Raw genomic sequence first — 23,588 nt, 5'->3', positions numbered from 1 at the left:
AGGTGTATAATAGAAATACTATAAAAATGCCCACTACAAACACCAAAATGCACAATTTCCTTCCTTGTTTACAATAGTTTATGGAAAAGAGAGCTTTCCTTCTTTCTTTCTTTCTTTCTTCCTTTCTTTCTTTCTTCCTTTCTTCCTTCCTTTCTTTCTTTCTTTCTTTCTTCCTTTCTCTCTTTTAGAGTGGGGAGAAGTTGTGTCTAATCTTCTTTCCAAACCATAAATTCAGTGAAAGGAATAATTGCCCAAGCAGAAATTTGACCACAAGTGGGGTATGTGTGCATGCGTGCATCTGCCCCACAATGAATGCATAACACAATGTGTGCATTGGGCATAAAGTGGTATTTTGATTCCCATGTCCCTTCCATCCCCCTGTTAAGTTGGAATTGTCATGTGAATCAAGCATAACCATGTAGGGATATATTATTAGTATTATTAAGTCGTCTTTCTCACCAGGTGATCCAAAGCGACTTATACAACATTTTAGTTGTACATTTTATTTATGTCTAAAATGTATATCAACCCTTCATTGGCAAGTCTGCATTTTCATGGTTACATGTTGTCTCGTACAAGCAGTGTTTGTTTATTTAAAGTATTTGTACCCTACTTTTCAGCCTGTAAGGCTCCTAGTCCCAAACTGGCTTATATAAGATCAGTAAAAAAGAAAAGAAAAAATTGGTAGTCCCTGCCCACAGGCTTACAATATAAAAGGTGTGGCAGTAAAAGAAAAAGATTTGTGGACACAAGAAGAAAAACAAGGAAACAAGTAGTGGTCCTTGCTGTGCATCTGGAATTTCTGCTCAATACACAGTGAGAATCAGAGAACATTGTAGGACACCAGTCAAAATTAAACACACATCTTAAGAAAACAATTGGTGTGGCTCCTCTGTTTTCTCATTTAACAGTGTGAGGCCTTGGTTCATTGTTACACCTTAAGGTATTTTATATTTTCTGTTCATATATGGTAGGGAAGATGTCATGTGCAAAAGCAGTATCCCATGGTATGTTCTGCCTGGCAACCACACAAAATGACATTTTCTTTCACTGTTTTAAACTCTGGACTACCTCCTTTGCCAATAGGAGAGTACTTTGAAAATACCATGTTGATATCGCTGTAAGTGACAAATGCAGAAGGTGTTAGAGGTACAAATTGAACTGTTACCAGAGGTGAAGCTTCTTAGTGCTCCTATTCATGTCTCTTCTGCTGTAAGCTACAAGTTGAATTGCAATTGACTTTTCATGCTGCTGTGGGTGTTACATGTTTTTTTGTGTAACTAGGGGAAAATATCTTAATTGGTTTGCATAGTGGGGATGGGGGAAGTCTACGCTCTTAAAAATGACTGGTAAGGTGCAAAAGCTTATCACCCAGCATGGACCCTTGAAGCAACATGGTCCTTCCTGGGTTGGGGGGTCTTTGTCCCTCAACAGCTAGTTTTAAGGGCGGGGAGTTTTTTTTAGAAAAAAAATAGTGCTATGCTGTTTCACTTGAGTGCCTTAGTGCAAGCATATTCCAGAAAGTGTTTTAGTGCTAATTAAAAATGGGTGAAATGATGGAGGTGATAGTGCATTCAATTGGAAAGGTAATTTGTGCATGTGTAGATTAATACTAAGCGGGAGACAACCCCAATTTTGCCAGAGGAACTGCTCAGTGAAACTCTAGAGCTTCTGTACCATCTTTAAACCACATCTGTACCATTTCTGCCCAATCTGCTTGTGGCCAAATTAGCACTTGCATCAGACTGCACAGGTTGAGGGCATATACATTTTTCCTACATAGAACCCCTTGTCAGAGATTTTCCACATATGTAACATCTGTGTGGAGAAAGAGAAGCAGAACCATGTCCAGAGCTTGGAAAAGTTACTTTTTTGAACTACAACTCCCATCAGTCCCAGCCAGCGGCGCTGGCTGGGGCTGATGGGAGTTGTAGTTCAAAAAAGTAACTTTTCCAAGTTCTGCTGGCCTTACCTCCCATGTACGCTGTGCCCTTCCATTATCCAGATGGTCTGCCCGGATGGCTGATTATGCAGAAGCCTTGTGTGCATATAGCTGAATGTGCAAAGGCTTCCCTTTCACAGATGTCTGTACTGAACCTGTGGGCCGAAAATACAATATGAGTGCAGGACCAACAGTATGGTTATGCTCCCCCTTCTCCATGTTTACATTCTTCATCATGTGGAGAACTTCTGAAAGGGCTGGAATAGCAGTGGGAAACCTGTGGCCATCCAGTCCAGATCCCATAAGCCCCAGCCAGCATGGCCAATTATCAGAGATGTTGGGGTTGTATCAACAACATGTGGAGAGACAAGGTTCCCTATCCTTGTGCTAGAGTCCTGCACTGACACAAATATATTCTAGACAAGCCATACTACTATAGGGTGAGCAGAAGACAGCTTCATTATGTTAGTAGCTTTTTGAGCAAATGGGGCATTAGTAACTCACTGTCTCATAGATTTTGATTTTCTACTCATTTTTTAATACTCAGCTGTAGTTATTTGGCAGTTCTCTTGCACTTACTGTGCAGATTGCTTTCCAATCTTTGTATTCTACGCCACCTCTTCATTATATTATTTGTAGATGCTGAAGATCCAAAAGGAAAATAGTAGCTTCTTTGGTGCATTCTCCAGAAAGAGCTAAATGAAAACACAAATTATATGTGCTCCTTCACCTTTCCAGGCATTTAATTTCCTAAAATGAGCTGCAGGACTATAAAGGTGGCAACAGGTGGAACAACAAAACATGCTTATTATCGTCTTCTGCCTGTGGTTAGTAATCATTACAGGATGCTCAGTCAGTTTGTTGGTTCTTTCAATCGGGGGTAGGCCTAAGAACGCTGAGATTTCTTTTCAAGGTAGTTGTCAAACTATAATATAATCCAGCAAATGGAGTGCATTCAGGCCAGTTGGAATGATTACAGAGAGATGTTAAGATGGGCTTCTCTTTCCTTGCCAGTCACTATATTTGTGATGAGCTCAGCAGTCATATGCAATATTTGAAGTTACCTTTTCCACAGCTGTTTGATTTATTTAGTATATTTCTATCTTATATTTTCACCAAGTTGCTCAAGGCAGCGTACACGATTCTCTACCTCCATTTTACCCTCACGACAACATTGTGAGATAAGTTAGGCAGAGAGATAGTGACTGGCCCAAGATCACCCAGTGAGCTTCATGGTTAAATAGAGATTTGAGCATTTGTCCCTCAGGTCCTAGTTTGACATGCTAACCACTATCCCATACAGCTACCTCCAAAAGGTGATGTCTGAGGTGCACTGTTCTGGCTAAAGAGGAAGGCACACACATTGTTACTTGACTTGGGAATAAACACTACATCCGGACAAATAGATAAGTGGTCAATTGCACTTTTAGATAAATAGCAGCCCTCCCTACCAGCCTGTTGGAAACTGTGTTTTGCTACTGGTACTACTGCTGCTCTCATTATAACAAGAGGAATGGCCATAGCTCACTGACTGAGGATCTATGCAGGAGATAGCTCCATATAGGGTTGGGAATGTCTCATCTGAAACCCTGGCGATTCACTGTCACCCAGTGTAGATAGTACTGAACTAAATGGGCCAGTAGTCTAACTCAATGAAAAGCAGCATCCTAGGTTCCTAACATATTTCTCATTACGTTGTACCAAACAGAGGAAAATTGAAGATTGTTATCAATACAAGTTTGACGGTTCTCATGTGGAAATGAGCTGGTGCGTACTACTTCAGTATGAAAGGCCAAAAGGTTTTAAATGGGCAAATTTTATTCGCCAAGATGAATGTGAGTAATGTATAAAAAATATCAATACTCTGTCCTTCCCCTCTCCCCCTCCCAAAAAAAAGGGGGGGGAAGAAAAACTTTTAGCAACAGAAAAAGATTGCCCTCCCCTTTTCTAACCAACCCCGTTACAATCTAGGACTTTTACAAGCTAGTTTTGTAAATGCGTGGGAGCATCTTTACAGTGTCTTTAATTACAAAAGCTAGTAAAGCTGAATACTATCTCAGTGTGCATAAATGGCAAAAAGCATGAGCTGCTGTTAGTGTTTTATGTTGGGTATTACTTCATCATATCTTTATGATGTTAAAAGAAGAAGAAGAATCAGGACTATGCATGAAAAGAATTGCCCAATTGTAATGTAAATGCTTGAAAATGCATCTTCTCTTGTGCTCCTAAACTTCAAGAATGCACATATTGAATGAGGCACCAGAAGAAACTGATTTTAGTCATCTCAGTTTAGACTTCTGGGTTTTAAAGAAGATTAGTGGGGCCCTGCAACAACGTGTTACAGAATGGAGAGTTCCAGCCCCTCTACTCCATTCCATGCCTCTCGCCCACTCCTCCCCCAACGGTCAGTTAGCATTCTGTGGCCCCTGAGCATGTTCCGTCTCCATTGGACTATTTTGGGTTTTATTCCTCTCCATTTGGTTTTTCCCCTTCATATTTTTTTTTGGGGGGGTTGATATACTAGTTTCCAGTTCCACCTACATTAAATTATTTTCTTTTTCCATTGATGCCTATGAGCAGCTCTAGTGGTAGGGTGGGAAATTTTGAAGTGCAAGAGCTCTTAATCAGTCCCAGTAGCCATGTCCATGAGGAGTCTGTAGACATGCCACCAAAGAGTTGTGTAGTCATGCAAGCAGCTGTGTTGATCCATTATTTAGACTGAGATATATGCAGTCACCAAAGAGCAGTATGATGTAATATAATACCAAATTTATTAGGATCAGCTGACTGTCATAGAATAGTGAGATGGCAACAGGTGATGGAATTGTTAGCATGTTGGAATATGGCTAAGGAGACCTGGATTCTCATTTCTAATCAGGCATGTAGTATAATTGCAATCCTGTGTAGATACAGTATATGGGTGTAAGCGCCACTGAATTTGCATTGAGTTGTAGCCAATGAATTTTACTTAGAGCAGACACATTGCAATTAATGGGCCTAAGTTAGTTAATAGGCCTAAGTTAATTTTAGTAGGTCTGCTCTGATTGTGTCTAGCACAGGACACAACCCATTGACCTTTGCAAAAGATCTTCAGCCAGCTGAAATTCAACCATCAGTTTTTTATTAGAAATGTAAACAATCTTTCAAAGAAGCGTTACCTTTTAAACTGCTAACATGATGTAGGAACCCCATCAAAAGTATCCATCCTCCACTTGCTTATTTTCTTTATCCCTTTCTATGTGCTAATCTATCACAAAAAAGTGAAACTTGATGACCTCATCATCATCTCATTCATTCACCAGAGCAAGGAAAGGGCATCAGTTACTTGTGCCTTGGAAGATGATGTCATCACGCTTCTTCTGAAAAAAGTTGAGTTGCCCTCCTCCTCCTTCACTACCATCTCCAGTTCATGCTGCAGCACCATAGGGCAGCTCTCTCTTCTTCTGGGGACATTGACAAATAGCTTCTCATTGTGAACCAAAAGTGACCTATCTAGACAATAACAGAGCAATCCAAATGCCAGGGAGCTGGAGGAGGTGGACCTGGTGGAAAGCTCTGCAGGATTCTCCTCCTGCTCAGGAGCAGACGGCCTGGCTAAACGCCAGCTCCATTGGGAGCCACACACATGAGCCGACCTGGAAGTGCCAGCTCCCACAAATCAGCCTCCCAGGGAGTAAGCAATCCCTGTAGAGGCCCATAACAGTCTTATATTCTGCAGGCCTTTTGACTGGCAGAGTTTCTGGGTAGAGTGGGACCTGGGCACGGGTTCTGAACATGAGGAGGATCTTGTGTAAGTCCCCCCCCCATGGCCTGTCCCCTACCACACCTCTGGAATGCCTCAATTTGGGGGCTTTTCCTGGCAGACCCCCAGCAGTGCAGAGCTTGCCAGCGCCACTGGGGATCCGCAGCATCCAACTCACCCCGGCAGAAAAGTAAGTTGGATTGCAGCCTAAGATGGCTCTTTTTAACCTCTATTTGTTTCTGTGTTTCTCTGTCCTCCTGTTCCAGCCAACTGCCTTATACTGTCAAACCACTGGCCTGTCTAGCTTAGTGTTGTCTACACTGACCAGCAGTGGCTCTCTAGGGTTTCAGACAGGGGTCTCTCTCAGTTCTATCTGGGCATGCTGGAGACTGAACTTAGGACTTCCTGCATGCAAATCAGATGTTGTACCACTGAGCTATGGTCCTCCCAGTACTTTTATATGTTGGTGATGTGCTTTGGGCTACATAAGCATGAGCACAGGAAAACCAAATTCGTTATTAGTGCACAGATAGATGTGCTTGATTATCAAATTTGAGACACAGCATATTATTTGTTTGTGGTGCTGTTTGCATTCAGAACTGAGTATTTGATTAACAGCAGGATTTGTTCTGTCACTTGCAAATGACATTCTAGCACCTTTTCTATGGTTCTTGTACAAAGTTCATCTTTTGGCCAAGATAAGCTTTGATTATAATTAGGTATGTCGTTTACCAGCATGTACAGTATATGGCACAGGCAACAAAACAAAAACATTCTAGATGTTGCAGCTGTGATCATTATGGTATTTAAACCTAATGTCGACTGAAATCCCAAATTGTTGCAAAACAACACATTAAACATCACATTAATAGAATCCTCAGCAATTTGACTTTCCCAACCTTGTTAATTATTTGTGTTTCACTAGATAGGACTTGGCTAAATGGTGAGATAGTGTGGCACATGGCTGTAGACATTACTAGCTTTGTTCTGTTTAGAAATAGAAGTAGTAAAAATGTCTCTTTTCTATCCTCAGGCAAATAAGGCAAAATACTTACAAATGTAGTACTTAGCCCTGTGCTTCTAACTGCAATAAGGCTTAATTGTTGTTTATAAGTTTCCACAGTGGCTATATTTACATCTGAACAATTGCTGCACATTGGGTCAGTATCCCCCCCCAAGTGCTAGAAAGAGCTGTAGAGTCGTGCAGAATTCAGTATATGTATAGCCCAATTCAGCTGCCAATCAGAGTTCCCAGTCCTATGGAAGCATCCTATATGCGTACATCCCTACATGCACATGTCTCCCCCAGACTGCCATCAATCGCATGGCCAACATTGCATTGGCATTTAGGGAGTAGGAATAGCCCATGTTTTCTGGATAGACCCTTCACACATAAAGTACCCATGCATTTCTCAATAGGGTTTTTCTTTTGTGAGCCAGATTGAAATCATAGCAGATCACAACAATATCTAGACTTGGAGAGTGTGCTGGCTCTGGGCACCATGTTTTGCTTATAATGCAATTGATTGCTAATTATACAAATTTAGCACATTATTTGTGTTAAGCATTTTTCAGGGCACACTGCCCCTCACAAGGCAGCTCTGAAGCAGCCTTCCCTAAGCTAGTGCCCTCTAGATGTTTTAAATTACTACTCCCATCCTTCACCCAACCATTAGCCATTCTGGCTGGGTCTGATGGGAGTTGTAGTCCAAGTCATCTGGAGGACACCATGTGTTTCTCCCCAACATGAAAATACAATTAAAACACACATCATCAACAGCTAACAATCCCCCTTCCTAGTACTGCACAATTTAGTCAAATGCAGGCTTGAATAAATGTGTATTCCGAGCTTAGGAAAAAAGCTTATAAAGGGCAGCAGTGCTGAGACCATATATCTCTCTCTGGAGAGGGAGTTCCAACTGGGAAAGCACTATTTCTTGTACCCGCCAGTTGTACCAGTTTCTGTGTGTCTGTTCTTGACAACCATGGGCAGAGATGCTCTCACAGATACAACTGTGCCAAGGGTAAATACCAATACACTGCTGCATATAATGCAATGTTTAATACACTGTAATAGAAAAAAAATATCCCAAACACTACATATTAAAACATGTACATGACAATGAAATATAAGATGCAAAGGCATACATATAATAAGGGACACTGTAGAAGAAGGTGACATTGTTGTTAATGTGACTGATGCATCTGTGTAGAGAAAGCAGAATACAGTGACATCAATTAGTCTAGTGTCTGCCAACACAATGTAAACAAGACCCTCAAACGTCTGAAGAAGGCACAACAGCGATCCTGGTCCTCTACCCCAGCTTCGCTGTTGGGGGGGGGATTGCTTTTTGCACCCAGCCCAGCCTTGATGGGGCATGACCCCTGGTGCCGGGTGCAGATGGTTAGTCTGCCTGGGGCCGCGCGCAAAGCCACCTGGTTGGTTGGCTTTCGGGTGGGTCTGGGTGCAGAAGTGTTTTGGGTATTCTGTATTCACTCTGTTTCTTCCCAGTTGTTCAGGAGTGACTTGATAGACAATGTCTGCTTAACAAACTTCAACTGACTCTCCTGAGTACAATATTCTTTTCAGTGCTCATGGTTGTATGGAGCAGGACCCCCATGATTACACACAAATGAAAAGCAAAGCGTGTTGGGGAGGGATGTAGGACGCTCCTGTGTCTTCCTGTCTCTGTTGCTACAAGAGGATGTGGCTCTAGATCTGCTTAATTAGGGTGCAGTTTGAAGTTCCAAATTTTGAAGGCAGTGGTTAGGGGGAGAGGTGTCCTTGATTTTCTTCCAAGTGTTGAATTTGACACTAGGATCTATTGTGTATTTGGTAAAGTTGTTTGTCTGTTTGCTATGCATTTGAACACACCTTAAGATATCATAAACAAATTTCGCATGATGGTTCCTGAGATCAAATAACAGGTTTTCATTTATGTTTGGATACAACTGGATGCCATTTTGAATTATGATGGTGGACTAAACCTTTCAAAACCTGTACTGATTTTAACGTTTTGCATGATGATTCTTGTGATCAGGTTTTTGTTCATGTTTGGGTGCAACTGGAATCAACATGGCAGACTGAATATTTTGAAACTGCATTAATCTTAAGCACTGATTTAAAAACTGCAGATTTGTGGTTTCTTAGAATTCCCAAGCAACACCAGGTACAAGACTCTTAGTACTAAATAAATAAAAATAAAAACAGCACTTTCCCTTAGCCTTGGTTAGGAGAAGATAGGAAGCCCTCCTTGCCAACTGCAATAAGATTTAGCCTGTCCTGTGATCACCTACTGAAGACTATACCCCTTTGATTTATTTCATTACTATCCATAAGACTATTAAGGTAAAATTTCATTGTAATGAAATGAGGCTAGTTTCAAATCTTACCTCTGTCATGAATTCATTCAGTATCCTTAGGCAAGCTACTAGCCATCATACACCCCACATATACAGTATGATCAGAATACTGACCTACATTTCAAGGCTGTTGTAAGGATTGCTGAAATAACAACATATGAACACTCAAAAAAGTATACAAATGCTAAGTGGAGAAGGGTTAAGCAAGCCAACATGACTTTCTCACTTTCCGCCTTGTTCTTTTCCAGTGCTATTCTGTGATAAGGAAATTGGCTCTTGGGCTTTTCTTACATACATATAATATATTATTGAACTCTCAAAGGCTAAGTAAAGACATTTGAGTCTAGTAAAGTACCATCGACTCAGCAGAACAGGCTTGGAACATCCTTCATACATTCTTCACTGTATGTAGTCTATGTAACACATGCTAGCACACAGGATTATTGCTCAATGCTGGCTCCAGATTTTGGTGGGCCCTTTGACATGAATGAGTCTCTGAATAGGTCCACCTCCTCACTATTGTCACCACCACCCATTCCCTCTGTGTTCAATCCACACAGCCACCCAGAGGGAGAGCGCAAATGCAAGTGTATGATGCTGCCTCATAGCCTCACTCTGGTCACTGCTTGTATGCTGAGAGAGGGCAGGTGGAGAGGCAGAACCAGGACATTTCAGGCATCACCTGGATTTCCTACAGATGTGTGAACCATAGCCTTACCCAATAATGCTGACCCTGGCTGTTGGAGCTTCCCCTCAGCTAAGATTGTCAGGAGACCAAAGTCAAAGCTCTGAACTGATATTGAAGAGGATCAAGAAATTGTGTGTTTGTGTTGTCCTGGTCCACATATACATAGGCTTGTCATAACAGGACTCACATATATTGTCCAGAAATTCTGGGTTCACTTTGGAAAACATTTTTGGTTTCCACCAGGGCAGAAGTGAGAGCTTGCCCATATTGGGGGGAGATTAGGGTTTAGCACAGCTATGAATGGGCAGCAGCATGCCCCCCAATCTCCCCCAAAACCAAACTCCTCCCCTTCACCAGAAACAAATTTCTCATCTCAGACTGTAAGGTTTTGCAGTACTGTACCCTCAGATTTACTTTGCTTTCTGTGATGATATAGTTCATACAATGTCATGGATATTAAAATTAAGTATTCAGACCACCATATTTGTGACAATCCAGAACAAAAAAATGGGTGACGGGAATTTCTGGTAATGACCAAAACTGGTTAAGATTGCATTAAATGTGAAATTCATTTACTTACATCTGAAAGCTGACTTAGCTTCAGGCATGTGTCTTGTACATATCTGATATACCAGACTGAGTAATAAATCTTTAAAAGATATAAATGTTTATAGCAGCAGCACAACTTGCAAATAGAAAAAAATGCCTGTTTTTAATTTGTTTTCTATTTGAAAACTCTGAGTAATGAAAATTGTCTTTGAATCAAATGGTATAATCCAGAAGAAGACAGGTTATATGTTGCAGTGAAATAGCTATATCTTCTGGATAATGCATCTATGTAAATTCTGCAGATTATTATGTTTAGCAACAGTTAGCTTCCTTTAGTGGGAGGAGAGAAGAGCTGGTTTTCTGGAGAAGTTTAGCTTCTCCATTGTTTTCATTTGGAGCCTGACCAGCTGTTAAATATACTATAATTCTGTGGGTTTCAAAACTGCAAACACATACTGACAATTTGATTGAAAATTGATATTCATTCATAGGTTACATGTTACTACATTTGTTTGGGACATGTGTCCCTATTCACTTTAGCAAACTAATTCTCCATGTTCAAGGAAGAAGCCCTTCCGAACACAAATGACTGGGCTCAAGTGCTAGGGGGACTGCAAGAGAATAGGCTATAATCTGTCAATTAGACGGGTCAAAGCTACCCCAGAAATGGGCATGTTTTTCAAAACACACAGGAGAACAGCAACTCCAGATAGTGGAATGTTCTTGTATAGTACTCTGGGGAGCAACAGAGAAAATAAGTTTTATTTAAAAAGTAAAACAAAATGGCAACTTGATAGTTAATGTCAAATATGTCCCAGAGATTAGAGGGGCAGGGGTGGAGTAACAAGTAAGACAGCAGCAAGCCAAACAGGCTGTGTGGTGATACTTTGGCAAGAGTGAGAAAGGAGTTTGAAAAGTTGGCACCTGCGTACATTCTATAATCTGTGTAATTGAGCCTAATGTTAAGATGTTTACTATCCTTGGGTTAGAAAGTATAGGAATTTTGGATCCATTAATAGAATGAAGATTGGCATAAAACACATTATTCTGCCAAATCTGTACAATAGTTTGTACAAACAGTTACAAGCCTTCCTTTGCTCCAACAGCTTCATGGGACCTTAGATCATATCCACAAATTACCAAGAAAGGGTTCATTAGTGTCGCAAAATTTTGCTAAATTATAAATTTTACAGAATGTTTTGTGCTTTCACTATGAGCCTCAAATGACAAAGATGAATCAGCCAAGCATCCCTAGACTGTGCATCTGATCTTGACACAGTCCCCTCCAGAAATGGTTGCCCATCAACTCCCTGGGCAGACAAACCCACAGCAGCTTCATCTTATCAGGGCTGAGTTTCAGTTTATTGATCTTTGAATCTTTATTGATTCCCTTGGTACACGAAGATGAATGTTTCTTTTCCATTTCTATATCTCATTCCAGTATGACTCTTTCCATGGGAGTAGTTTCTTGGTAAACTATTTGGGATGGTAATGTAACCCCATTGCTGAAGGAAAGACAGACTATCTTTGGAAAGCTTTCAGAGTTAAAAATATTAGAAATGTTCTCAGCTGTCCAGCTTTAATATTAAAACCCACACACACATTAAAATCAAAGTAGCTTGGACATACATGATTCTTAGAACTTACTAGCTTGTGATCTGGGTAATAATAACTTGTAGCAGTTTTGTTTGTTTAAAAACATCCTTTTTCTAGATACTATCTTGCAGATCAATCAAAGAGATAAAATATGACATTCATAAAGAGATCCCAGCCATGGTCAAATAGAAATGAGTTATAACAGATTCTAGAATCAAATAAATGTTTTTAAAGTTTGTTTTTTCTTTTATTTTTAATAGTAGTTTCATTTTTTTTCTAAACATAAAACATTCTTGGGTTTCTTTAGGATCAACATTTTACAAACTAAAATCACAGCAAGCTTTCTCACATTTCAGAATTTCTGTGTTGTTTTTCTTATCCTGACAAGAGTCTAGGTAAACTGCTGATATAGTATGGAAAGTTTTGGGTATTTATTAGTATTGATTCATGAAGGTTTTCAACAAATGATGAATGTTGTTTTGGCTAATCATGAGTAACTGAGGCAGAATGCATCTGTCCCACTGCTATTTGCATCTCATGAGGGAATTCTACCATAAGTGTAATGGAAGTTACTTTTCTGTAGGTATATATGAGGAGGAACTGGATGTGGTAGTAGGGATGGGGCAGAAATGAGATTCACTTTGCATTTAAAGGCAAGCATCCCTAATCCAACTTTCCAAAACAGTATAAGAATCAACACATAGTCATCTTTTGAAATTCACACTTCTCTGAAAACAGCCAAGTAATGTGTATTAAATTAATGAAAATAACATTCAAAAATTAAAAGAGCATACAATTATTGGAGGAAATTGCTTTGCAAACATATGTATAATAGGCAAAAATGCATACAAATGTGTATATTAGGAGAAATTTGATGAATTTTCATGCAGACTTCAAAAAAACAGAAATTGACATGGAAATGTGCAAGAACTGATAAGGTTGGAAAAATGAGAAATTGAGAGAATCTGACTTGACAGATTTGGCCATTCCTGTGTGTCAGATATTTGAAAATAACTCAGTGTTCTTGAGGGGTCTCAGATCATGGAACTGAATATTTTAAGCAGAGGTCTTTCCCAGATTGCTATCTGTATTGGAGCCATTTTTAGATGTTTTAATTGCTTTACCTTTTGTGTTTTTGCCACCCTGTGCTCCTGTGGGAGGAAAATTGGATATAAATTTAGTAAATAGATAAATAAAATTAGTTGTACTCTTCTATCTGAATCAGATTACTGTGGGAAGTTCCATACATCATCATGTTGAAGTAAACATGTGTTTGCATATACACACCTCTTTTTAATTAATCCTGTTTCCCACAGTGACAAACCAGATGCCTTTAGGAAGCCCACAAGTGGGACAATTAATGCAGGAATACATAATGCGGAATATTTGATTACTCTTTTGTGCTCACAACTAGAGTTGTAAAATGGGATATTGTATCCATTATTTCAACACCTTATTATTAATGAAGTATGGAAGCTAACCTGTTTGTACTAGGATCTTCAGGGTAGATTTATTATATCTGACAGTGTTCTGAAGTTTTATTTACACGAATACTGTAAATACTGCTGTAGGCTGTGATGTCTTTGTAACCTGTTCGATATCTGTTCCTAATGAAAGTGTATATATCAGATCACATAGTTGTTGGGGTGGGGGCTAGATCAATTCATTCATCTGGAGTAGAGTAGAGCAGTATGTGTCATCTGTTAACATTGCAAGATAATTTTGGGGGGGCTGGCAATAAATCCAAGTTGATGTAAATAGTTGCTTTGGCCAGCACCATACCTTATCATGTAAGCACATAATTGCATGACCACACATCTTAAACACATGCATCTGAGAACTTGATTGGGACATGGTTCCCAGACATATGCAAATAGGTATTTAAAGATAATTGTTTTATATCCATAGTTTACATGTTGCTGTGTGAAACACTGCTGTAGCAATCATAATGTAAAGTGGGTTATAATACTTATTTATTTATTTGATTTATATCCTGCCCTTTCTCCCAGTAGGAGCCCAGGGTGGCAAACAAAAGCACTAAAAACACTTTAAAACTTCATAAAAAGAGACTTTAAAATATATTAAAACAAAACAACCATTAAAACATATTAAAACAAAACATATTTAAAACATTTTTTAAAAAAGTTTTTAAAACCTTTTTTTAAAAAAGCTTTAAAAATATATTAAAAAGCAATTCCAACACATACACAGACTGGGATACTTCTTGAATGTGGGGAGAGGGAGGTCATGATTGCTAGGAAAAGAATGTGTCTTCCACAAAGAAAAAGTAGAAATACTTAAAGTGTTAAATGTAATGCTGGAGGGGAACAATTAAAAGTAATGAATGGAAGTTGGTTAGGCTGAAACAAAGCAGAATATTAGAAACAAAATGTTGCTGAGAATGGGTTGCATTAAACTGTGAAATAATCTCCCCAGGGGAGGAGTAAAAGCAACATTTTTAGCACATTAAATAAGTCACTGACAAAACTCTAGGAAATTTTCCATAAGGTATGAGTCTGCTAACAAGGAAATCAGCTAGTTTACCTACTCATCTTCCTTTTTTCTTATAGATTATACATGTGAGGGGTTCCCAGTAAAAGTTGTGCTACTACTTTGAGCATTTTATTTTTAATAAAGTAGGGTTATATAAGGCTAACCGGCATCTGATGATTTGATTGTTTATTTTATGTATGGCTTGTTTTTAAGTCCACCACTTAGAAATGCAGATGATTAAGCAGTATATGGATGTTTAACATATATTTACACAGATGCTTGTGGCTTAGTTCACACATACAGGTATGTTCACTACTCTGCTTCTCATCACTTCATTACTGTCTGTTTGATGTCTGGCACTGAATGTGTGTTTAATCCACTGAAAAGCATTGCATCTGAGGTGATGTGAAGAGCTATGGAAGTTCTGTCTCTGGTTATATATAACTGTGTGCATCAATCCACATGTGGAAGTCATCTCTCTTGATGCTGCAGTCAGCAAGATGAACATGTATGTGTGAACCAGCCCTATGATGATGGTCACTGAACTATAAGGAATGTTCATACTTCCAAAAGCCATGTGCCACAAAAAGGATGTTCTGCCTAAAACTAAACAAAGATGAAGCCAGTTTACTCTGAGGACAATATTTGCCTGTTTCAATTTCATTCTTAGCTCTTGAGTGGAGGGAAGATCTTTGAGAATCTGAAGGTTAGTATACACATTATCCAGCTATATGGAATATGTTGTTATTGCTGATGTTGTTTACATAGTGCTATCAATGTTTGTCCATACAGAAAAACAATAAATGAACAAAAACATGTCCCTAACACAGAGGCATACAATCTGACTAAAAATAAATGGGAAACTTAAAGGGAAGACAAGGGACTAATACAGGTAAGGAACAAGACAGACACTTCAGGTGCATATACTCTGGATATGGAGAATTATAAAGGTAAAATCTAAACCGAGATTCCAAAGGCTTTGGAAAAAGGAAAAGGTTTTAGCTGAGATTTAAAAACAGTAATTGAAGGAGCCATCTATAAGTGTTCAGGGACATAGTTCCAGGAGTACGGAGTGGCTAGAGGAAATGGACAAAGCCAAGTTAGGAAACAAAAAACCCTGGAACAGAAGAAGCATAGAATTCAGTGAACAAAACTCCCAAGCAGGGCTATAATAAGAAACAAGGGCTGAGAGATAAGGGGGAAACCAGATCTTGTAGGGCCTTAAAAGTTAGAATAATAAATTTATGCTGAATCCTAAAATGAATGGGAAGCCAGTGGAAGGACTTCAAAAGTGGAGTGACATAATCAAAGTGATGGGCCAAATAAATGATCTTAGCAGCATAATGTTGAATAGAAACCAGCAGATTAATGTGAGTTAGTGGTTGACACGGGTATAGTCGTCCAGGGTCTCAGTGGGGCTTGGAAATGGACTGCCTTCAAGTCAATTCTGACTTATGGTGACCCTATGAATAGGGTTTTCATGGTAAACAGTATTCAGAGGTAGTTTTACCATTGCCTTTCTCTGAGGCTGAGAGGCTGTGACTGGCCCAAGGTCATGCAGTGAGCTTCATAGCTGTGTGGGGATTCGAACCCTGGTCTCCCAGGTCATAGTCCAACACTAACAACTACACCACAATAAGACCCCTTATTGTTTTGGAAGCAGGTTCCCAGCAGGGTCCCTGTGTCTCCAGCATCCTATGAGCCAATCAACATGAAAGGGGAGTGCGTTAGCCACTGAGAAGACTCTTTGCAGTAGCTAACACTCTCCTCTTTCATGTTGATTGGCTCCTAGGGATATCTGTTGTTGTGGGAGAACACATTAACAAGGATTTCATTTTCAACCCAGCAGCAAAAAAGGGAGTGTGGCTTTGACTGTCATGAAGGGTCCCTGCACTTCTCAATTTGCAACAACATTACTGGTGGTCGGCCAGTCAGAAGAAGATTGAAATAGTCAAGGTGAGGAATGATTAAAGCATGAACCAGAGTCTTCGCAGAAAAAACCCAGACAAGATAGGTCTGATTCTGGCAATATTATAAAGGAAAAAAGACATTACTTTGCTACAGATTCAATATGAGGAACAAAAGAGAGAAAAGAGCCAAAAATGAAACCAAGATTGCTTGCTTCCTCCACAGGATGAAGAGGGACATTATTAACAGTAATAGAAAATGCATATTGGGAAGAGGACTTGGGAGGAAAGATAAGCAGGTCTGTCTTTGCCATATAACATTTTTGGTGACGATGAAGTGTCCATGCAGAGATGCCCAAAAACGTGCCATAATGTAGTATTGGACATCAGAGGAAAGCTCTGGGGCTGAAAGATATAACTGTGTATCACTGGCATACAGATAATAGTGAAGGTCAAGAGACTGAATAAGATTACCCAGGGACAGCCTATAGAGGAAAAACAACAAGGGGCCCAGGACTGAGCCCTGTGGATCCCCAACCAAGAGGGGAAAAGAAGATGTTGCACAACCTCCAGCCAACACATTGAATTAAAGACCCGACAAATAAGAAGCAAACCAACTAAGGACTAAGTCACAAAACCCCAGATCACAAAATTCCAGCAGAAGATCATGGTGAACCATGTCAAAGGCTGCAGAAAGATCAAGAAGAATAAGAACTGAGTAATGACCTATTGACATGGCAGTAAGAACCTCATTTGTGGTCCTCATAAGAGTTGTCTCAGTGGAATGCAAAGGACAAAATTGGGATTGAAAGGGATCCAGAACAGAGGTTAACATAAGAACATAAGAACATAAGAAGAGCCTGCTGGATCAGGCCAGTGGCCCATCTAGTCCAGCATCCTGTTCTCACAGTGGCCAACCAGGTGCCTGGGGGAAGCCCGCAAGCAGGACCCGAGTGCAAGAACACTCTCTTCCGGTGCTTCCGGCAACTGGTTTTCAGAAGCATGCTGCCTCTGACTAGGGTGGCAGAGCACAGCCATCATGGCTAGTAGCCATTGATAGCCCTGTCCTCCATGAATTTGTCTAATCTTCTTTTAAAGCCGTCCAAGCTGGTGGCCATTACTGCATCTTGTGGGAGCAAATTCCATAGTTTAACTATGCGCTGAGTAAAGAAGTACTTCCTTTTGTCTGTCCTGAATCTTCCAACATTCAGCTTCTTTGAATGTCCACGAGTTCTAGTATTATGAGAGAGGGAGAAGAACTTTTCTCTATCCACTTTCTCAATGCCATGCATAATTTTATACACTTCTGTCATGTCTCTTCTGACCCGCCTTTTCTCTAAACTAAAAAGCCCCAAATGCTGCAACCTTTCCTCGTAAGGGAGTCGCTCCATCCCCTTGATCATTCTGGTTGCCCTCTTCTGAACCTTTTCCAACTCTATAATATCCTTTTTGAGATGAGGCGACCAGAACTGTACACAGTATTCCAAATGCGGCCGCACCATAGATTTATACAATGGCATTATGATATTGGCTGTTTTATTTTCAATACCTTTCCTAATTATCGCTAGCATGGAATTTGCCTTTTTCACAGCTGCCGCACACTGGGTCGACATTTTCATCGTGCTGTCCACTACAACCCCGAGGTCTCTCTCCTGGTCGGTCACCGCCAGTTCAGACCCCATGAGCGTATATGTGAAATTCAGATTTTTTGCTCCAATATGCATAATTTTACACTTGTTTATATTGAATTGCATTTGCCATTTTTCTGCCCATTCACTCAGTTTGGAGAGGTCTTTTTGGAGCTCTTCGCAATCCCTTTTTGTTTTAACAACCCTGAACAATTTAGTGTCATCAGCAAACTTGGCCACTTCACTGCTCACTCCTAATTCTAGGTCATTAATGAACAAGTTGAAAAGTACAGGTCCCAATACCGATCCTTGAGGGACTCCACTTTCTACAGCCCTCCATTGGGAGAACTGTCCGTTGATTCCTACTCTCTGCTTTCTGCTTCTTAACCAATTTCTTATCCACAAGAGGACCTCTCCTCTTATTCCATGACTGCTAAGCTTCCTCAGAAGTCTTTGGTGAGGTACCTTGTCAAACGCTTTTTGAAAGTACACTATGTCCACTGGATCACCTCTATCTATATGCTTGTTGATACTCTCAAAGAATTCTAATAGGTTACTGAGACAGGACTTTCCCTTGCAGAAGCCATGCTGGCTCTGCTTCAGCAAGGCTTGTTCTTCTATGTGCTTAGTTAATCTAGCTTTAATCATACTTTCTACCAGTTTTCCAGGGACAGAAGTTAAGCTAACTGGCCTGTAATTTCAGGGATCCCCTCTGGATCCCTTTTTGAAGATTGGCGTTACATTTGCCACTTTCCAGTCCTCAGGCACGGAGGAGGACCCGAGGGACAAGTTACATATTTTAGTTAGCAGATCAGCAATTTCACCTTTGAGTTCTTTGAGAACTCTCGGGTGGATGCCATCCGGGTCCGGTGATTTGTCAGTTTTTATATTGTCCATTAAGCCTAGAACTTCCTCTCTCATTACCACTATTTGTCTCAGTTCCTCAGAATCCCTTCCTGCAAATGTTAGTTCAGGTTCAGGGATCTGCCGTATATCTTCCACTGTGAAGACAGATGCAAAGAATTCATTTAGCTTCTCTGCAATCTCCTTATCGTTCTTTAGTACACCTTTGACTCCCTTATCATCCAAGGGTCCAATTGTCTCCCTAGATGGTCTCCTGCTTTGAATGTATTTATAGAATTTTTTGTTGTTGGTTTTTATGTTCTTAGCAATGTGCTCCTCAAATTCTTGTTTAGCATCCCTTATTGTCTTCTTGCATTTCTTTTGCCAGAGTTTGTGTTCTTTTTTATTTTCTTCATTCGGACAAGACTTCCATTTTCTGAAGGAAGACTTTTTGCCTCTAAGAGCTTCCTTGACTTTGCTCGTTAACCATGCTGGCATCTTCTTGGCCCTGGCGGTACCTTTTCTGATCTGCGGTATGCACTCCAGTTGAGCTTCTAATATAGTGTTTTTAAACAACTTCCAAGCATTTTCGAGTGATGTGACCCTCTGGACTTTGTTTTTCAGCTTTCCTTTTACCAATCCCCTCATTTTTGTGAAGTTTCCTCTTTTGAAGTCAAATGTGACCGTGTTGGATTTTCTTGGCAATTGGCCATTTACATGTATGTTTAATTTAATAGCACTGTGGTCACTGCTCCCAATCGGTTCAACAACACTTACATCTCGCACCAGGTCCCGGTCCCCACTGAGGATTAAGTCCAGGGTTGCCGTCCCTCTGGTCGGTTCCATGACCAACTGGTCTAGGGAATAGTCATTTAGAATATCTAGAAACTTTGCTTCTTTGTCATGACTGGAACACATATGCAGCCAGTCTATGTCCGGGTAGTTGAAGTCACCCATTACTACCACATTTCCTAGTTTAGATGCTTCCTCAATTTCATATCTCATCTCAAGGTCTCCCTGAGCATTTTGATCAGGGAGACGATAGATCGTTCCCAGTATTAAGTCCCTCCTGGGGCATGGTATCACCACCCACAACGATTCTGTGGAGGAGTCTGCCTCTTTTGGGGTTTTGAGCTTGCTGGATTCAATGCCTTCTTTCACGTATAGAGCGACTCTGCCACCAATACGTCCTTCCCTGTCCTTCCGATATAGTTTATATCCAGGGATAACCGTATCCCACTGGTTTTCTCCATTCCACCAGGTCTCCGTTATGCTCACTATATCAATGCTCTCCTCTAAGACCAAGCACTCCAGTTCTCCCATCTTGGTTCGGAGGCTCCTAGCATTAGCGTACAGGCACTTGTAAGCAGTGTCTCTCTTCAAGTGTCTTTGGCACTTGTGGTTAGGCCTGTGGTAATTTTGCTCTTCTGAATTTATATCCTGTGCCCCTGCTCTCACAATGCCTACTTCTAGGCCTACCCCTTTTAAAATTTCATCATTTCTTTGGTTTTTATCCCAGGGGGGAGGTTTATTCCGAACTGGACCTTTCTCAGCTCCTGTCGGGTTTCCCCCCTCAGTCAGTTTAAAAGCTGCTCTGCTACCTTTTTAATTTTAAGTGCCAGCAGTCTGGTTCCATTCTGGTTCAAGTGGAGCCCGTCCCTTTTGTACAGGTCCGACTTGTCCCAAAATGTTCCCCAGTGCCTAACAAATCCAAACCCTTCCACCCGACACCATCGTCTCATCCACGCATTGAGACTGCGAAGCTGGGCCTGTCTGGCTGGTCCTGCGCATGGAACTGGTAGCATTTCAGAGAAAGCCACCTTGGAGGTCCTGGCTTTCAGCATCCTACCTAGCAACCTAAATTTTGCTTCCAGGACTTCACAGCTGCATTTCCCCATGTCGTTGGTGCCAACGTGCACCACGACCACTGACTCCTTCCCAGCACTGTCTACCAAACTATCTAAACGATGGGTGATATCCGCAACCTTCACACCAGGCAGGCAAAACACCTTGCGGTCTACACGCCCATCACACACCCCACTGTCTATGTTCCTAATGATCGAATCACCCACTACAAGGATTCCTCCACCCCCTGGAGATGTATCCTCGGCATGAGAGGACAGCTGCTCATCCCCCAAGGAATGGGTCCCTTCTAAGGGATCGTTTCCCTCTTCCTCAGCTGGATGCTCTCCTTCCCCAAGACCATCGTTCTCCATGATAGCAGGAGAGCTATCATCGTTGGAGTGGGACACAGCTATAACGTCCCTGAAGGCCTCCTCCACATACCTCCCTGCCTCTCTCAGCTTTTCCAGGTCCGCCACCTTGGCCTCAAGGAAATGAAGTCGTTCCCGGAGAGCCAGGAGCTCATTGCACCGAGAGCACACCCACGACTGCTGTCCAACAGGCAGATAGTCGTACATGCTGCAAGCGGTGCAAAACACTGGAAAGCCCCCACACCCCTGCTGGCTTCTTACCTGCATAGTTTTGTTTAAGTCAATGGGTTGGAGACTGCGGTTTAGTTGAGAGGAGAGGAGAGGAAGTCAAGGCAATGTAGCTTGGGGTTTCTCCCATCTCTGTCACTTGAGGCTCAGGTAGCCTCGGTGACACAGAGTGCCTTCTACCAACTTCGGTTGGTGGCCCAGCTACGTCCCTATCTGGACAGGGATAACCTGGCTTCAGTTGTCCATGCTCTGGTAACCTCCAAATTAGATTACTGCAATGCACTCTACGTGGGGCTGCCTTTGAAGATGGTTTGGAAACTGCAGCTTGTGTGAAATGCAGCGGCCAGATGGGTAACAGGGACCATACGGTTCGAACATATAAAACCGATTCTGCATTGGCTGCCTGTATGTTTCCGAGCTCTATTCAAGGTGCTGGTTTTAACCTATAAAGCCTTACATGGCTTGGGACCACGATACCTGATGGAACGCCTCTCCTGATACAAACCCACCCATACACTACGCTCAATATCCAAGGCCCTCCTCCGGGTGCCTACTCTGAGGGAAGCTGGGAGTCTGGCAACAAGTGAGAAGGCCTTCTCAGTGGTGGCCCCCAAATTATGGAATGATCTTGCTGACGAGGTGCGCCTGGCACCAACACTGTTATCTTTTTGGCACCAGGTCAAGACTTTCCTCTTCTCCCAGGCATTTTAGCATGTGTTTTTAAATTGTTTTTTAAAAAATGTGTTTTTAAATTTGTATATTTGTTTTTAATGTTTTTAATTGCTGTAAACCGCCCAGAAAGCTTCGGCTATGGGGCGGTATATAAATGCAATAAATAAATAATAAAAAACATGAATAAATAGTACATTCAAGACTTTCAAAACAAAGGGCAGCAAAGAAACAGTAGTAATTACAGAGTGAAGATGAATCAAGGGAAGGTTTTTTGAGACTAGAAGAAACAGTAGCATCGTTACACGCAGAAGGGAGCAAGTCAGAAGGGACAGACTGATAAGGTGAAAGAGAAGGGAGGAGAGCAGGAACAACAGTGATTAAAAGGCGGGAAGGAACAGGATCAAGAGAACAGATAGAGGAATTTGAAGACAACCGCAATCTGGACAGTTCATCCAGCAAAACCGGGGAAAAGGTAGCAAAAGTAAAAAAGGAAACAGACATTTGAAGAGCTGGTAACGGAAGAGGGTCAGCAGCAGCAAGATTGGAGCAGATAGTTTCAATTTTGGTATTAAAAAAGGTGGCAAAGTTGTTGGGAGAATGAAGGCGGAAGAGATGGAGGAGCAGGCTTTAATTTTATTTATTTATTTATTTTATTCAGCTTATATCCCGCCCGACTAGCAAACAGCTCTCTGGGCGGCAAACATAGAAACATATACAATAATAAAATTACAAGATCAATATAACAAATATAAAAGTACACCATCTAAAATAAAAATTACAACATTTACATAAATAACTTAAAAATGCTCAGAGAAGAGAAAGGTTTTAACCTGGCGCCGAAAAGATAATAGTGTCGGCGCCAGGTGTACCTCCTCGGGGAGACTATTCCACAATTCGGGGGCCACCACTGAGAAGAGAGAGTTAAATATAGGGAAAAGACACTGAGGATGCCTAGTATTAGCACAAATTAATTATGTATAGTACCGCTGTTTAGCCAAAGAAATGGCGGAGGAAAAAGAAGAAAGGATGAATCTGTAATGAATATAAGCCACCCACTCCCTGGTCCTCCTCCAAAGGCTTTCAACTGCCCAGGCACAAGAACAAAGATAGCAAATACATGGAGTGAGCCAGTCTTGGGTCAAGTAGGGTGAACATACTTGTTGACAATGGAGCAAAATTATCAAGAGATGCAGGTAAAGTAGAATTAAATGAAGAAACAGCTGAGTCAAAGGAATCTGCAGAGATAACAGAGAAAAGAGAAGAGGCCATCGCTTGAGGAAAAGCCTCAATATTAACTGAATGCAGGTCCCAAGAGAAATGAGAAACAGAATGCAAAGAAGGTTAGTTATAAGCCACCACAAAAGAGACTAAATGATGATATGACAGAGGGAATTCAGTAACAGAAAAACCGGAAACAGAACAATTCTTAGTAAACACGAGTTCAAGTTAATGACCATGTAGATGAATCAGACCAGAGCTTGAGATCGAAAGAGGAAGATAAAGAAAGTGTAAAGCAGCAGAATCCAGACATCATCCACATGAATATTAAAACCATCCAGAATTAGAGTCAGAATATTGTCTGAAAGAAAGAAAGCCAGCCAGGAATCAAAATCAGAAATAGAAGTTGAAAGCAAGCCAGATAAACTTCAATATAAAATAGAAGCAAACTCAAACTGGTTGCCTTAGTGTCCGATCTGGCAGAAGGATGAAATGGAGAAAGACCA

At 41.0% G+C, this 23,588-nt stretch overlaps 1 protein-coding gene across 22 annotated transcripts in view; it reads left to right on the top strand.

Moving 5' to 3' along the window:
* The window catches only part of IMMP2L (inner mitochondrial membrane peptidase subunit 2), a 797,369-nt gene that overhangs the window by 376,146 nt on the left and 397,635 nt on the right, over positions 1-23,588 (top strand). Inside the window, exon 4 of one of the 22 annotated variants that reach the window (XM_061640002.1) lies at positions 15,044-15,065. The exons of the other annotated variants lie outside the window; for them this stretch is intronic. Coding sequence (XP_061495986.1) covers positions 15,044-15,050 — 7 coding nt within the window. The 3' untranslated portion in view covers positions 15,051-15,065. Of the gene's footprint in view, positions 1-15,043; positions 15,066-23,588 lie in introns of those variants that run through there. 22 annotated transcript variants of the gene reach the window in all.

The sequence above is a fragment of the Rhineura floridana genome, chromosome 8, assembly GCF_030035675.1.
Source record: "Rhineura floridana isolate rRhiFlo1 chromosome 8, rRhiFlo1.hap2, whole genome shotgun sequence".
In the NCBI taxonomy this organism is placed as follows: Eukaryota; Metazoa; Chordata; class Lepidosauria; order Squamata; family Rhineuridae; genus Rhineura; species Rhineura floridana.
Note: the sequence above shows the minus strand (reverse complement) of the source record. Positions and strands in the feature narration are given on the sequence as shown.